This window comes from Alosa alosa, chromosome 9, assembly GCF_017589495.1.
Source record: "Alosa alosa isolate M-15738 ecotype Scorff River chromosome 9, AALO_Geno_1.1, whole genome shotgun sequence".
Taxonomy (NCBI): Eukaryota; Metazoa; Chordata; class Actinopteri; order Clupeiformes; family Clupeidae; genus Alosa; species Alosa alosa.
In genome coordinates, this window is record NC_063197.1 from 24,778,605 (window position 1) to 24,796,639 (window position 18,035).

An 18,035-nucleotide genomic window follows, 5' to 3' on the forward strand; every position below is an offset into this window, starting at 1 on the left:
ACCGCAATCTCTTTTTATGGTGCATTAAGGTGTCATTTTGAGGTAATAAACACATTTTACTCCCACGAGCCGCCAGCGTCGCCGCGCCTCGCGTGGGGAAATGTTTTAGCGGGATGAACGGGAGATTTAAGAGATTAAATCGTAATTAGACCCACTTTTTAAAATTGCTGGGACTTTTGGTTGCAAGGACACTGGAGGTAGCAGCGGCAGCAGGCTCTCTCTTCGTCCGTGTGAGAAGGAGCACATTAAGTGCTGGTTTATTGTCCATTTTCTGCCCAAGACACGATCTGACAGGGCATCAAACACGAGGTTTGGCCACCATTACAGCAGCCAGTCTTATTTAATGATGTGGCGCTGAGAGAGGTGCTAGAGGTGCCCCCGCAGTGCAGCCCACAGAGGAGAGGTGGGGGGGGGGGGGGAACGTTCAATTTCCCATGATCCTCACGATGGATTAACACCACCGCCGCTCTGACATTGCACAACAGGGGGGGGGGCTCGAGGAGGACATTAGCAGCGGGATGCTTGAGTTTTTCTCCCCTCAAATAAAGTGGATTGTGGGATGCGGCGTATCGTCAAATTATCTGGCTGATAACAAAGCAATTAAGAGCAATGAAACTGTAACACCCGCTAGTTTTTACACAGCTGAAAGTTGCCGCTCAGCATGGATGCCGTTTATTTCCTGTTTGTCTTGAGACCGTAATTTGGCACAATTTCACAACCCAGTCTTTTTTAGTGATGTTAGAAGAAAATGAAAACTCGTCACTGCTCAGGGACACACACACACAAAGGAACACACACACACACACACACATACACACACACACACACACACACACACACACACACACACACATCACAGCAGTGATACTGTACGTGCATAAGTCTGCACATTAGCATTTAAAAGCGGCATCTGACACGGCTCTGTTTTTTCCTGTGGCAGCGCGTCCTCTCTCAACAATTAGTCTTCCAGCCCAGCCTGAGCCGGCGCTGACAGATTCTGTTTTTCTGTTTGGGAGGGACGAGCTTCGTCTCGAATCCCTGACAGCCTACTATTACATCTCTGTTTCCCGACACTAATGTCTCAGACATTAATGGCCAGCCATGGACGGGCAAAAGTGATGCTGTTGAGCCAAATAAGGTCAGATGCCAGGCTGTGCTTGACCGAAAAAGGATGTCGGCTCTCCAGAAATGGCACGACTTTCAGTAGTTACCACTCGGTTTTGACACCATTAAGTGTTTTTTTTTCGGATGCTGTGCTGCAGCTAACAAGCAACATAACCACCACACGGCTGCCTATGCGGGGCAAGGAGGCAGAAATAGCTCCCAGGATTAGATGGATAAGTCTGTGACACCGCCATGCTCTGGAGACCCCAGGAAAATGAGTACAGATGCTGTTTTTAATGGAACAAGAGGAGATCTATGGCCAACCTGATTCAATCAGTCGCTAAAAAGCTCAAAGAGGCAGGTGCTTTCGTACGCATGTTATTAGGGGGCCAGCATAACACATTAGGGTGCACACAACACACAACACCCATCTATCATAATATGCCGCACTTTCACAAGTAACAACAAGTACAAGTGAGGTTGTGTTTTACCCTCTTTGTGGGGTGCACAAACTCACAGGGATTCAGTGTGTGTTGGGTTGCTTGTGATACAAGGGAGACAAAAACCAACAGCTTCAAGGCTCCTGACCCAGAACGTTCATTTCAAATTCATCACAGATCATCTCTCCAAGCAACGCTCCAGCCGTCAGACAAAAGGTTCTTGAGGGTCTCTAGTGCTCTTGAACTGAGCCGTCTCATGTCAGTGGCAGGCCTTTGATACAGTCCTCACACGGTTAATCAGCAGCTACAGCACCACGCACAAATGGGGTTCCGTTCCTCGCCATCTGCGATCAGACAAAGGAGCCGGCATTTAAAAATACACATGTACAGTAAAAGTTTAACGATGTTGACATACAGACACACGCACGCTAAAATTAATTTGTGACAGACAAAGAGCAGTCTGCTCAGTCTGGGGCCTATCAACAGCAGTCGTACCCTCAGGAGAGAACTGATTATTTCCCAGTTGCTAAATAGAGTATGAATATAATTGTGTCTAGACAGATTAGGCCCTTACTTATGTGTGTACGGAATAAGTGTGTGTGAACATGCATGCGTGTGTGTGTGTATGTGTGTGTATGTCTGTCTGTGTATGACTGTGTGTCTATGTACAGTATGTGTGTAACAAAGACAGCAATAGAGAGTGAGACAAAGAGGGAGAGTGTGGTAGAAAGAGTGACAAAGAGAGAGAGAGTGAGAGAAAGAGACAGAGTGTGTGTGTGTGTGTGCGTGCGTGTATGTGTGTGATATGCATGACTGAGTACAGCTGCGTGTGTGTTTGTGTGATGTGGTGAACAGGAGTGAAAGACTATTTTGTGCATAAATAAAGTATTGAGAAAATAAAGGGATGCCCAAGAGGTGGGAAGAAAAAAATGAGAGCAAGACAGAGCAAGCGAGATAGAGAAACACAGAGAGAAAGAGAGAGAGAGAGATGACAGAGAGAGAGAGAAAGAGAGAGAGATGACAGAGAAAGCTGGAGAGCGGAGGGGGCCATCAGAAGTTTCTGCTCTGCTAAATGCTGGCGGCTCATGATTAATTACACACTACTCTTAAAATAGTCTCTCTTCTCCTATTCGGTCTCTGTCTGTCCTGCTCCCCCTCTCCTCTCCTCTCCTCTCCTCTCCTCACTGCTGACACTGGAGAAATCGAGCTCAGCTCCAGCAGACACAGAGGCTCTAGCCAAGCGCAGCGGCCAGGCATGGCCTCAGGGAGTGCGGATAAGGCAGCCAGGGATGCATGGAGCCCCCTGCTAAAGAGACACCGTGCCCTTCCCCACTGGGAGATGATATGAGACTGACCGCCAGCCACTAGGAAAGTCCTGTGGCCCGACTAGGCAATAAGGGCTGCAGATAAAACAGAGTGGGTGAGCAGTGATTGTGCTTGAAAGTCAGAGCTAAACAGAATAGACACAGACTTGCACACACACACACACACACACACACACACACACACACACACACACACACACACACACACGCACACACACACACACACACACACACACACACACACACACAAACACACACATATATAAGACACAAACTGCCTCAGAGTCTCAGCTCAATCAACTCAGAAACTACTGAACCTTGTAATAGCTTTCAAGTGACAAGGATCATAGGTTTGCCCGTTAAAGTGTTCTGTGCCTCTACAAGATAGATAAGCTATTGCACCCTACCACAGGAGAGGTGCTTTAAAAATGTAATAATATCATGGGGCTAAAAATGAACTAAACACTAGCCGCTCTGCACCAGCCTCGATCATCATCAACACCGTGGCTACATCAGAACAACTGGAGAGGGAAAGTGCCACAATAAGGGTAGTCTTCCCAAAAAAACATGAAATGAAATGACTGAAATGATTGAAGAAACGACCAAGACCAGCGGAAAAAAAAAGAAAATGGAATTGCCCTCAGTCGGTCAGTTCTTTCAGACACACCGCAGGTTAACACACAGATGGACACTGAGAGCATCAGACAGGCCAGTGCTGCTGTGAGTGCCACATCATGCAGCCCTCATCTGTACCCACACGGGTGAGCAGACAACAGTCACTGGAGAGGAGGGCTGGATGGGCGTCCCGGGAATATGAGGCTTATTGCTCCACCAACACTGATAGCGCCTGTGCCTGTCGAGCCACTAGCAATCACAGCGGGTAGACATGGGAGGGTTTCAGAGACTGTGGCCAAAGGGCCTTGTCCACCAACCATCAGCTTCCAGCTTCAAACTGTATCTTGTGATATGTGTAATATACACTTCTATTCATTGCATCCCATTGCTCCCATCATGTCCCTGTGTTTCAACTAGCGCAGCCAGGCAGACACTAATAAAGCCAAGCTGAATACTATTAACCGAGCTAGTAAAAATATATGCTTTATGCATTAACCATTAGTCTGTGACCCTATGAAGCTTCAATAAGCTCATGAGTTCAATTCTGATGGAGTGAAAATATAGTCAAAATAATCCCCTGTGCTGCACTGTGAGCATGGCTAACATCACTAAATGTGCTTCTTAAGAGCCCGTGTCACTCTCCCCCCTATAATTCAAATGGACAGCGGTGATTCAAGTGCATGACATGAGTAGCAGGATGGAGCATGCCCAGGCTATAGATTCCTTCTAGTCTGGTTCATGGTGATAGCACTCAATGGCATGAACGTCTGAATAAAGTGTTTGACTTAAATGGAAAAGATGTTTTATATGTTTAAGATGGAGTGTTACTAGCTATGGCATAAGGAGTGACGGTGGTGGTGGTGGATCTCAAAATAGGGAGCAGGACTAAAGGCACTGTGGAGAGGGAGCTCAACAATTATTCATAATTACATGTACAGCTAATTATGAGTACAGCTCTTTTTTACACTCTGTGAATTTGCATTAGAACAATATTAAGGACCATAATAATGGGCCTTAAGGACCATAATAATGGGCCATAATAAATTGGCCATGGGCCATAATAAATTCTAATGATTATGTGCTGAAATAAATCCTTATTTTGCATGTGTCAAGTATTGAGCCTACACTGTGAATGTGAAAGTAAACTGCAAGTAAAAAACGGTAGTTATAATATAATACAGTATAATACTGTAATAGAATAGAAAGATGTATCGTCGTCTGGCAAGGGAACTACAGTACAGCTCGTATAATAAAGCACACATTTCAAACAATGAAAAGGATTCAGTGAATAGATCACTGTCAGTGTCTCTGAGTTCTATAAAATGCATCTTAATAAAGTTCTTCATCATCATCACTACAATAAAATATATTGACATTCAGGATAAACAGAGTAGGCTATTACGGAGAGAGAGAGATAAAGTGTGTGTGAGTGTGTGTGTGTGTGTGTGTGTGTGTGTGTGTGTGTGTATGTGTGTGTGTGTGTGTGTGTGTGTGTGTGTGTGTGAGAGAGAGACTCCAGAGAGTTCTGTCTCTAGAGTAGAAGCATGCAGTGAGGAAGCGAGGGCGGCCGAGGGCTTTCATGCACTTCTCCGGCACTACTGTTAGCATCTCTGGAGTTTCTGACAGCTTGGTTAATGGGGACATGTACACTACACTCCACAGACTCTGCTGCCGTTATAGCTCTCGGATATGTGACGGGCTCACAAGCCCCCCTCATGCCCACCTCCTCCTCTTCCTCCTCCTCTTTTAAAAGACCCAGAACATGGTTCCAGACACTGAGTGCTCCCCTCGGTTGATAAGTGCAGACCAAAGTTGCGTGTAAGTAACTTCAACAGCCTCGTGTCTACTCTGGGCGCGCTGTGAGGCCATCGCAGCAGAGTTCACACTCCAGCCATTCACACAGCGGCGCATTCTGAGGAGGCCAAGGCCTACAACGTTTTTCATTTGCCACGAATAGGCCACACGTAACTCACGAATGGGTTCTCCAGGGCGCTCTCTGTACCGGGGAACTCAGTACGTTTCCATGGAGAGCTAGGGTAATTATTTTGTTCATGATGAACATATGGAGGCTGTTATTCTAAAATCGGGAGTGTAATGGGAATTGGCGGAGAACGGAGCTGAGACATTCGCGCTTCTGAAAGGAATGCGGCATCTGTATCACACATCAGCGGGGTACCTCAATCCCCGTGCAGAATCAGATGGCTGAACACTTCACTACAGTGCCCCTGGCTCTAACCACGTCGCCACCACCCTCGGCCCCCGCGAATCTCATTCAGCTGAGGTGGACAACGGCCCCAGGTTATGTGAATTGTATTTCACCAATATCACCCCCACGGCTTGATTTTGTTCCTTTGAGGTACACTCAGGTGACGTTTCCAAAGAGGCAGTAATATCCATTACTCGGTGACACTGGAGGACAAATTGCTCTCACTATGGGCATACGGGAGGCTTTATCAGATACGAGCCCCATGAATTCATCTAACCATTAAATTCTGCACGTCTGTGTCCTTATAAAAATTATGGAAATGCTCGTTTCAACAGTTAAAGGAAAAGAGGTGGTACAATAAGGTGTCAGTGGGTAATAGGTTTTACAGTCACCATAAAGCAAGCACATTCAGCATTTCACTTTCAGTCCAAAACTAATGGTGAGTTTTTCAATTGGTCTTTACAAAGCCTGAATTTAAAACTACGGACACTGAATACACCTAATTATGACCAATATAACTATATGCCACCTTGTGCCACGAGACAAACTCTCAGCGGGCTCTGGGAGCCGAGCTTCTCTCCTCCCAGCCAGCGGCACATTCCGGCGTGATAAAAGAACATATTCAGAGCGGAGGCATGGCAGAACAAAGAGCCACGAAGTCACACTCTTGTTCTTTCACTTCCTGTGAGATTGTTATCTCCACTGAACTGCGCCTCTAGGGCCCAGCGTGAGAGAGAAAAAAACAACTCAGTTACAGTACCCTACTCTTAATGTAAAACATGGCAAAGTGATTCATCATGTTGCTGAAGGTATGCAAGAGTGAACGTAGCAAAAGACGGAAAAATGAAAGAGGAACAGTTGCTCTACTGTGGAGGTTTCACTTTTTTAAAATAGAGATTAAATCAAATTTGAGGCGTGATTCAATCTCTGACTGAATTATAGCCCACATGGAAATCAAAGGCACATCTTAAAATATGAGAAAATATGTAAATGTATGTAACTTTGTAGGATTTGTAGGCAGATGGAGTACCCATTCATTCACAGCCAAGGACACAGTGGCATAACCCAACCTTACTAAACAATCGACCCAAATCACATGGACCACACAGCAGCCTATGTACGTCGAGGGGGTCAGCCTTATCTTCCCACAGCCCAATGGTCAAAAGCCTTATCTTCCCACAGCCCTATGTTCCCACATTTCTAGGTAAGGTTAGGTTAGGGTTAGGGTTAGGTTAGGTTAGGTTAGGGTTAGGATTAGGGTCTGGTTAGGGTCTGGGGACATAGGACTGTGGAAACATACTGTAGGAATGTGGGAACATAGGGCTGTGGGAACATAGGCACGCTCCCACGTCGAGGACTCAGAACCCAGAATATCTTGTGTGTTCTGCGTCATAAGGAAGAGCATTCAAATAGAGCCATTACACAAGTGTGTATCTGATTTGTTGAAAAGTATGCATTATGAAGACAAATCTGCACTGGAAGCCTGTTTTAAATGTGATTCTTGAAATGGACTATTTAAGTAATATCAACACTAACGTCTTAGTGGAGTTCTTTACATAGCCTTGAGTGGTGCACCATACTGTCTGGATAAGCTCATTTTCAACACTTCCGCTCGCGCTCCCATGGTAAAAGTGACAAAAAAGCCAGTGCTAAGTACAGTCAGCGCAACGCTTTTTATCGCCCTCCACCATGGAATATAATGTCTCCCCAAGGCAGGGCTTCAGCAAATCCTATTCATTAAATAAGCGCTACTGAACTGTATGGGATTAGATTCAGCGCGCGGGTTTGATATGGAAAACTGCAGATGCTAATGCATTAAGCCGGAGAGAAAGGCTTCGAAATTAGGCGCGGGATAGAGATGTGCACAGGGTTGAAGAGTGTGTCATCGCACCGGCCTCATGTTGGCCGGGCGCTCATTGTCGCTGGGGTCAGTGGCGGGGCCCGCTGTGCACACTGATGACAGTTCCGCTGGGTCGGGAGAGGGCAGCCGGGGCGCGGCAAACATTGCTGGGAAGGGGGGGCATATAACAAGGGCCAAACAAGTAATAAAACGCATTTTAGGACATAACCCTGAATGGAGCTGGATTCTCTCTGAAAGCAAAAGCAGGGCAGAGAAATCAATAGCCTCCAATTTATTGTCTCCAGACATGAACAGAGCTCACAGTAGGGTAGAAGTGGAATAAAAAACTTTTGCAGACAAGGGTCCAAAAAAATGTCTTTTCAATTTAAATGTAACATGCAGCTATGTTACACATTGTTTTTAGGAGTGATCTATCTTCAGCCATACCGGAGATTTAGTCTAGATGACTGTAACTCAAATGACCTTACACACCTGTCAGACAGATTTCATCTGGAGGTGAATAATTTAGGGCCTGGCAGCTTGCAGACGGCGAGAGCTCGCACTCTACCCAATAGCCACGCAAAATTCTGAACTACAGGTAATGGTGGTTGTAAATTTTTGGATACTTGTGAAGCCTTGTGAAGTATAACAGCAGCTATAAAGCACCACAGCATATGAGAGAGGCGGTGGAGGTGCTTTATGGCCTCAGCCACATTTAGACTCAACGGCTGCGGAAAAAAACAAAAAAAACAAACATATTTAATTTTAGAGGCTTCTAGTCCTACCTGACACTCATGATTATTTTTACTTATGGTAATCAGACTGCGGTGAATTTCTTCGCGGCTGATCAGCTGTCAGTGGCTTCTCTCTGGGTCTGTCAGTGTGTGTATACATGAGGGGAGTGGTGTGGGTGTTTGCTGCTCGGAGAAGGAGCGGTGGCGTGTCACGGCTGTCTTGTATCCGCTGTGTGTCCTACTGCTGCAGGGCACGTCACTACAGGGGTGTGGGGAGAGCATAGCCGGGCACTGCAGTGCCTACACGTCCCACAAGGTTACGAGCAACGAAATGGGCTGGATGAGGGGGGGGGGGGGGGGTTTCATTACTGTAGTCTTTGTGTGTGCTGATCATTGATTAAAAAGGCCTGGGAAGCTCCACTGGCACCGCTGGAAGGGAATAGGACAAACAGTGTAGTGTCCTGCCCTGCCCGCCTCAAGGGCAGCCAAGCTTTTGATGAACTCCTTTGTTTACCTGTCCGCTACAGTAAGCATCATTATTGACTAGCAGCTGTTTTTAACTGCAGGCCGGCCAAAAGGCCCTTAGTGCATTATAGGAGTATTTTTATGACAATGATGTTTGTTCGATGTCCAGAGCTCAAGTACGTAGCACAAAACATTCAACACAAGGACCTTTTCAGGACAACAGTCACCATGACAACTGCATTTTTAGCCCTTTTGTCATTGGATTAATATACATGTTGTGCAATTTGCTAAATATTCAAAAGCATTTAGATATCTATATAGAAAAGTCCAAAACTAAAGTCAAATGGAATCAACATAAACAGGATGCTTCACAAAAATATGCTTCATATAGAAAACACCAACAGAGGAACAAGATATTCTAAGAGTAGTACTAGCCACTGTGAACTGGCAAGAGCCATCTCTTTAGAATGTCTGTATTTTGCTAGAGACACAAGGCCTCTGTAAAGTTATAACCATTTTAGACATGGGAAGCAGTGAAAAATGGAAAAAGAGAGAATGAAAGAGAGAGAGAAAGAGAGAGGGAGAGAGAGAAAGAGAGAGAGAGAGAGAGAAGGACTGGAGTCAATTACAGCCAACGTCTTGTAGCTCTTCTGCCAGCATTGATTTGTTCAGGCCCGAGATCTTTGCTTTTCCAAGCCCCCCTTAATTGCACCGCCCCTGACCCTCTAATTACTCCACTAAGGCTGCTTCAATTTCAGTCTACAGCCTCTTTGTTTACAGACATCACCGCGGCGACCAGCGGGAGCACATCAGCAGCATGAAATCAAATCAAATGAGTGGCTGCTACTTCAAGGGCCCAGCACTTTAGCAGGGATGTAACGCTCGGCTGAGAGATCACAGGTTGATGGTGACTTGCAGCAAAAAGAAAAAGCTGGTGGACTAAATGGATGAGGGGAGAGGGGTTGAATTTTTACCTGATGGATTTTCAAGCTCGTAGCCCTGATTGGCTGCCACTTTGCCCGAGCTCTCCGCCGTGGAGTTCCGCGTGGCCTGGGCTGACCGATGCTCCACGGGCAGGAAGCTTAAGCCGGGGAGCGTTCTCCAGCCCCGGGCCACCACAAAAGACTCGGACACTGGAGTCCTGTACGCGGAGACTCTGGCTTTGTCCCTGGCTCCTGAGGACGGTGTGGTGAGCTGAGGTGAGCCGCTGGTTGTCTGGGGCCCCAGGCCAGTAGTGGGGGGAGTGGTGGAGATCTGTGCCCGAGGCTGAGGCTCGCGGGTCTGGACGGGCTCGTCCTGCTCTACCGGGAGTAGAGTGAAGGCAGTCTCCATCGTGTACTCTGTAGTGGGCGGCAGGGTTGGTGTCGTGGTCGTGGAGCTGGATGCGGGGGTAGTGGCCAGAGTGGTGTGCTGCGACGCCGAGGCCTTGGCAAAGTTCTGCTTCCTCCTGACAAAGGGGGTGCCATCTTTGCCCGTGGAGGAGGTTGGTCGGAGTTTCTCAGTGGGCCTGCGGACAAACAGGATCTCCCCCCTCGCCTCCTCGGGAGTACTCTCAGGCTCCACAGACTCAGACGTCTGCTGCAGCTTGGCCTCTGGTGATCCTCCACCGCCACTAGGAGGCACTGTGGGCAGATGCACCAACTGCCACTGGACGGTGGTCTGCAGAACCACAGGCTGGTTCTTGGTGGGGCTGACATCAGAGACACCAGCCTCTTTCACCTGCTCGCTAAACACATCCAGCGGGTCTCTGGCTGTGCTGCCTTCAGTATCTGCATCCTCCTCCTGCGAGGTCGTCCTCCCTGACTCAGGGAGGCCAGGAAACGGATAACCCTGCTCGCCGTGCTCCCTCCCCTCCCCGGAGTAGTTCTCCGAGGGGCCGTCTCTGGACGCAGGCATGGCCACGATCTCCAGAGCGGCAGCCTTGGCCTCCATGGGCTCCACGGGGGGACCTCTGCCCTGATAAATATGCTCCCCGACACTGCTGCTGCTGTTGCCTGGGGCGCCAAGGTTGGGCCCCTTTATGGATTTCAAGGTCCACCTTTGTTTGCTGCCGAGCACTGGGGACGATCCAAATGTGCTCCTCGAGCCTGGTGATGCATTAATGGCTGAGGTCGGTTTTGCCACGTCAGTGGGTTTCAGTGGAACCAGGCCTGCAGGCAGAAGACAGACAATGATTAAATCAGGGACAGCACAGCTTTATTTAAATGCATTCAAGATCCGCTTGGAAAGCTCACTACCCCCACCCGACGATGGCAATAATTACATGTAGGCTAATATATGCAACTTAATATAGCACAATGATTATGCATCCATTAATCCCCACGCTGATACCAACCTGAACACTAGTAATCTATTCATCTGTTGAATTATCTTTGTATTTAGAGGGTGATTATGGGCATGGCAGAGCCAATATTGCAGGGTTTAGATACACTCATCAAGACCTTATTGTTAGGATTAGTTTTCTCTTTTTGAAAGGTGTAAAGAAATGTATGAATTGTCACATACTGGAATAATAACCTGCACGAGAATGAAATCCATTTGCACTGAATGCCTCTAGGACTCCCAGAACATAAGAACATATATTATACTGGTGCTCTGCTGTGTGTTGACGTTCAACAGTCTGTGCTGACAGTATTCTGAGCAGAGTGTTTGTTTACAGCAGTGGCGGTAGCACTAAACCTTGGGGGGACCCAGCAATCATGTTTGTCAGGTTCTCGCAGCAGTGCACCTCCTGCATGGTATGCTCAGGTGCAAAGACACCGCGAGGACACAGTGCAAACACTCTGCTCTTTCTGCACTCACACAATAACTGTTGGAGCAATACAGGCAGATCTGTGTGGATTAAATTAAATATTAAGCTAATCCTAAATATTTTATCAGCTGATGTAACATCGCCCTGTGCTGGGAGAGGCTGGGCTGGGATCTACATAGAAGCCTCAATCTGAGTAATAGTGCAATTAATAACATGAATAACTAATTAAGCACTTCAGTTCCATATAGAGACAGTAATGACATGTATTCATCCTGTTTGATATTAATAATTAAATGTACAAATGAATGGGCAATGACGGTACGGGGTGAGCAATTAGAGTCTCTGATGAGAAACAATTCACAAACTCATTTCTCAATTCAATCATTTCCAAATCTGGACATGAAAAAGAAAGAATGACATGGATGGCATGAAATGGATGGTTTTAAATATGTGTTCAAAAAACAAGATATAAAATATTAATAAATTATTTCTGCAACAACAGCACTGTTGTAAGGATGACATCTTATAAAGAGGACTAGCACACATTTATGGGTTGAAATTTACATCATTCTGAGCCCTCTTTTATGGGTGCCTTGAAGTTAACTTGTGAGCAGTTTCTGTTGTCACAGGAGGTTCAGATATGCATTAAGTCCACAAATGTTAGTTTTACTTTGTGAGTTTTTAAAAAAAAATCCACATAGTTCCAATCCAATTAAACCATATTTGGTAAGATGGATGATCAAAACAGTATTTTTTGACAGCTGAAAAACATCTCAGACAGCCCTCTATTAAATCTTCCTGATGTGCATCAAATATTTTCTCTCAGCGTTTCTCCCACAAGATCTATTGGTAATTATGGACAGCATTCAAAAACAAAAGAGCTAATTGGCTGAGATTGCTGGACCACTGGTGTTACCCTCGCAAAGAAGCATTCATTAGAAAACCAAAGTAAATAATACATGGCGTCTGAAGTCTAGGTTTCCCCCAAAACATTAAACATTAATGCTGACTGAGTTAAATGGTTTCTGTGGGGGACATTTGAATTGATGAAGTCCCAACTTTATGTAAAGCCACATGACCCAGGGAGAGAACATTTCCATTCCTCACACCCCACACAAAGCCTCATCTACTGGACCTCTGCTGTGTCCATCCGAGCACCAGGGCCCAATGCTACTCAAATCACTGCCCTCTCTCTTCTTTACCACTGCCCCTGAAATCACAGTAACTGATTCTCATTTATGGCCCCGGAGGTGATGAAATTGGACTCTCTTCTGGCGAAGTTGAAATGTCTCCACATCCCTTTTTAACTTGGAATGAGATGTGGTGGAGATGCAGCCGCCCATTTCCCTGCGTGACTGCCTGGGCTATATCACCGAGCCAAAGTGGCCGCACCGGGCGCCTGAATGAGATTAAATTCACCCAATGGGATTTCCTCCTCTGATGAGGCAATCCACTCACATCAATTCACAGCACTGCTGCTGCTCAGCCTCTTTTACATTCTGTCTTTTGCCCCTCTGCTCAAAACTCTACAGACATCTCAAATGAAAATATGGCCATTTTGGACTAATTTACATAATTATATAATTATTAATTTGGTAACACTTAACTTGAAAGTAACATGACATAACATGACACTGTCACTGTCATAAACACGACACATGACCCTAATCCTAACCCTAACTCTAACTCTATCCCTAAACCTAACTTTAAACCTCACCCTAATCCTAACCCTACTGTAACTTGTTATGACAAAAACCGAATGTCACTTAATAACAGAAGCGTTATGTCATAAATATTTATGACTAGTTTATGACACGTCCATGACAGTGTCATGTCACTCTTATGCCGATACTGTCAAGTAAAGTGTAACCATTAATTTACATAACATAATTGACTCGCCAATGACGTGTTATAATTATTCAATAAATGAGTTCTTACCACATGTCGAGTATAACAGTTTTTGGAGATGGACCGAGATGGACAGTTTAGAGAGATTGTGTAAAATGGACATTTTAAACAACACATACTGCATATCCATGCATAACAAGACCTCATAAATATGCATGGAAATAGGTTGTGAATATGAAGAGAAATAGATGAACATTGACACACGACATAAATATGACTGTATATCTACCTAATGATGTGGTCTGAGCAGTGGGAGGGAACATCTGACCCCTACTAGGATTTTCTGGACCTTTCAGTGCGGTTGAGGATGCATGCTGGACCTCCGGCATCAGCTCCCTTTCCTGCTCAGACAGTCCATCATCTGTGCCTGCTGGACTGACAGCCGTGGAGGTTTTGTGAGAGGGCTCCACGATAGCATTCGCATTGCTGGGGTTGCCTTTGCGCACCCCCACTTTCAGCTCCTCCAGCTTGGACTTGGCCCTCTGGATCTCCGGGGTGGGTCCACTGGTCAGGCTGGGTGACGTGGGAGGAACGTCGGCCTTGGTGCTGCTGGCCCAGTACCTCCAGGGCCTCATGATGGTGTTGACGATGTTGGAGAGCATGCTCTCACCCGTGGTGTGGGACTGAGGAGTTGGCGAGGCCACGGTCAGATGATCCAAGCCGAACGGCAGCTCTACTTCCTCCGTACCTTCATCGGTCTCATCCTCTTTGGCCGAACCGCCCTGGTTCTCCACCTTATCCTGGTCGGTCAGGCCCAGCAGAGACAGGATCTTTGGGGCCATCGCCTCTTGAGGCTCCCCCATGGACTCCTCTTGCTCCTCACCCCAGCGAACTGAGGCCTCGTCTGGCCGTAAGTGAATCACAACATGCTCCTCAGATATCTCCGAGGACTCATTACTGACGATGGAGTTGATGCCCTCCTTCTCCAGGTCCACTATGCCGGTCCATGTGGAGGGCTCAGGGTAGGAGGGCTGGGAGAGATGGTTCTTCTGGGGATCCGTCTGATCCTCGAGGGGGCCCGACTCGAGGTCTTCTCCAGTCTGGAGAAGTCCTACAGCTTCCACAGCTTTTTCCTCATTCTGTGTTACTGGAATATTTAGCATGAGGGAAGTTCATTATTTACTGAACTTTGCAACAATACATATTTTATGCTTTATTAGGGATTAAAATAGGTTGGTTAAAATATTAGCTTCATATCTGTGAATTTGTCAATGCCCTGAGCTGCATAAAAAAGGACATATGGTTGGCCTTGCACATGTTTTTACGTATTTGTTTTGGTATGCTCAGCATTTGCCCACTTGCAAACTACTGTACTTCTTCTGGGTGTTTCTCAGTGATTCTATCTAATTAGTATCCAAATGCATTCATGCACTCATACATTACTCCATCCATTACAAAAAGTTGGTCTGCTAGATATCTGAAACTGCACAGAAAGAGGATTCATGTAGTCTGCCTGAAAAATTCGAAGGAATGAAGGTTTAGACTGCGAGCTTAGCACTTATATTCCCAGAGGAAACAGGAAAGCCTATGTTGATCCAAGCATGCACGCATTAAATCTAATTAAAATAATGAATCACGATCACATCGGTTGCCATGGTACCTCGGTAGCAGTAGGCATCAAACAGGGTGGTGGTGTCAGGGAAGCCGGTGCGGTTGGGGTTGTGGTAGACGGTGCGCACTCCGGGCTCGTCCCCACCACAGTTCCGGCGTGGCTGGTTGATAGGGTAGCGCACGCTGCCGTCCGCCAGCCAGCCTGGGTCGCATCGGTCCAGCCCGGCCTGCCAGGCGAGATAGAGCTGCCCGACGGTGGCCAGCTGGCCGCCGAGCGTGTGGCAGTGCGTGGAGGCCGTGGCTAAGCTCAGCTTCTCTGGAACGGAGGAGTGGAACACCTCGCCTGAAAACGAGGGGGGGAGGGAAGGGAGGGATGGAGGAAGGGATGGAGGGAGGGAGAGAGGGAGAGAGAAGAGCCACGGAGAGAGAGAGAGAGAGAGGTTAACAGGGCACACAGCCTAATGAGCAGCATGACAGAAGGAGAGCAGGGGAAAGGTGGTGAAGGATGGCACTGGGGTAGCCCAGCCAGAGGTCTCTGCCTTGACAAACTAGCAGCACGTTTGTGTATGAATCACTCTTTGGAGAGAGCAGGAGAGATAGAGAGCTTGGTCATTTAGAAGAACACTTTGTGAATGCTGCTTTTTATCTCTCCTTTCTAATGAGATGGTGATAACCCATATGTAAAACAGACCTGTATGGTCACCTGTGAACGAGTCTTTATTAGGCTCACCCTAGCCATGGACCAGAACGCTAGGCTTGGAAAGTGCCCTACTTTATGGTAAGTTGGCTGTAATGAACTGAGCAGGGTACTTGGAAGGTGTGGGTCATGGCTTTCGTTTTCCTCATGGCGCTAGTTTAAGCCAAAGCTCCGGTGTTGTATCGGTGGCGTCCCATGGCTTTGGAAGTCCATGCATGACTAATCCCTAATTGATGTGCTCCTGCCGTACCTTGCAGCTTCCTGGCGAAGCAGTAGACATCAAACAGCTCATCGGAGACCCGATTGCCATAGTTTCTAACGCCAGGTAAGTCCTCCCTGTCTCCATAGCAACCTGGTCTTGGAGACTGGATTGGGTACCTGCAGAGAGAAGCCAAAGAAATCAGGAATTCCTCCAACAGTCCCCTCCTGGCTGGAGGTGGAGATGGATCTATATACAGCTCCAACTGTGCAATTACTCTAAAGTACATTGATTCAAATGGCATTGAGGTGCTGAGCTAAAGGCTGATTAAGAGATTATATACAACACTCTGGGGTTGGTCAGGAGAGAGCGCACGAAATCTCACACACTCCACAGAACCAACAATTTAGATTTCAACCTGTTTCATCAAGCCAATAGGAGAGAGGAAGAAAGAAAAAAAGAAAGGAAAAAAGAGAAAGTCTAACTCAATCATTCACAGAACCTCTGATGTCTCTATTTTTTCCCCTGCCGCATTAATTGTGAGCGCTCGCCTCTCCATTGATGTGCAGCCAAGTCGCTCTGGAGATGGCCCAATTACAGGTGTCCCAGGTGGGAGGGCGGGCGCTTATGGCTGCACTTTATGAAAATGACTCCCCCCCCCCCCGGCACAATTAGCGGCTGAACATATGCAAATAACAGCTGCATGTGGGCATCTGTATCAATACCCAGGTTTGACAGGCCGCTGGCCACTAATGAGTAGGGGGAGGTAGCAGGGGCCTCGCAATAACTGCAATGAGAGAGCTGTTGTGCACGTAAGTGCTTATGGGTATTGACAACAGAAGTGAAAAAGCTTATGACCTATAAACCTGTAATTATACGTGCTCTGACAGTAATCAGTCAAACGCCCACCTTCCCCCTGTGAAAAGGTGCTGTTCTTTCAGTTCTTTTTTTTTCAATTCAGGCAGACTATAAAAGAACAATCAAATTTTAGATGTTTACAGGAAAAAGAGCACGCAGGGTGTCCTAGGCTAATCACTGTTTCTTCTGCACGCTCATCTCTGGCACTGACATTACGCTCCACCACAGAGAGCTGACCTTACCTCACCGTCTGGTCCGACAGCCAGCCTGCGTCACAGTTGTCATACCCATCGTCAAAGGTGGCCTGCAGCTGTGCCGGCGTGGCTATTACCGCCGAGTTCTCCAGACACACACGCTGGGCGTCGGCGAAGGAGAGAGCGTAGCGGTCGTGCGGAGCCCGGTAATGGAACACCACCCCTGAAGAGAAGACATGGCACGCTGAGCTGGGAGGGGGACTTAAAAAAGAGCCTGCCAAGCCAGTAGTTATGCTGCACTGAGAGAGGATGCAGTATGCTGTTCTGCCTGATCTCAACTCAAACACAAACGCTACACAAAAACTCTATAGTCTACAGCTTGTCACTCCGTCTGTGTTAACCGAGCAGCGACACCCTCCCGCGACTACAGAATGTCCCGACGTTTGTGTTTTATGTGCTATTGTAATAACATGGCGTTTGTTTGTGTTTCACCACGCATAGAGAAAAAAAAAACCTGGGTTCATTATATCCTGAACATAATACATTGGGGAGCTGCAGGTAATTCAACAGCAACAACACCATATGCCTCCTCATAATGTTCATTCTGCAGAGTAGGCAATGGAACAGAATGGCATGAGGTGTGGGCCTCGTTTCTGTGTTATAGTGCTCACCTCCACTCGAGGAGGGATATGCCGGGGGGGGGCCTAAAGAGGGAGGGCTGGACTACGGAGCCCCTGACCTGTGAATGGACAGGATTCCGCTCCACCGTGCAGAGAGATGGGAATGGGATTGCTTTTGAAGTGTCCATCTAGTATTCCCTAGCCATCCTGCCGTGGCATCCCAACCCCTACCCCCCCCCCCCCCCACCCACCCACACACACACACACACAACAACAGTCGTCTCTCGCAGCAATTCACACATCCAATCCCAGAAGGGAGCTGCACATGAAAGCGAGAGGACAGGGAGGCAGGAATACAACTTTAAAATTGCTCCTTTATCTTCTGAGCCTTTTGTGTGGAAGAATGGAGGGAGGGAGGGAGGCTTGCAGGGCTGGGGGCCAATTCAAGCAATCTCGCTGCTAGCCAGGCAGAGGAACAGGCAGGCCCCACTCCTCTGTGGTCAGAACCCACAGCTTTTCCTGGCATC

General features: G+C 47.2%; 1 protein-coding gene across 1 annotated transcript in view; it reads right to left on the minus strand.

Annotated features, from left to right (window-relative positions):
* The window catches only part of ncanb (neurocan b), an 87,666-nt gene that overhangs the window by 33,313 nt on the left and 36,318 nt on the right, over positions 1–18,035 (minus strand). Inside the window, exons 4-8 of the mRNA XM_048252694.1 lie at positions 16,937–17,111; positions 15,888–16,015; positions 14,990–15,283; positions 13,619–14,476; positions 9,704–10,879 (exon numbers count right to left, since the gene is read on the minus strand). Coding sequence (XP_048108651.1) covers positions 9,704–10,879; positions 13,619–14,476; positions 14,990–15,283; positions 15,888–16,015; positions 16,937–17,111 — 2,631 coding nt within the window. The remainder of the gene's footprint in view (positions 1–9,703; positions 10,880–13,618; positions 14,477–14,989; positions 15,284–15,887; positions 16,016–16,936; positions 17,112–18,035) is intronic.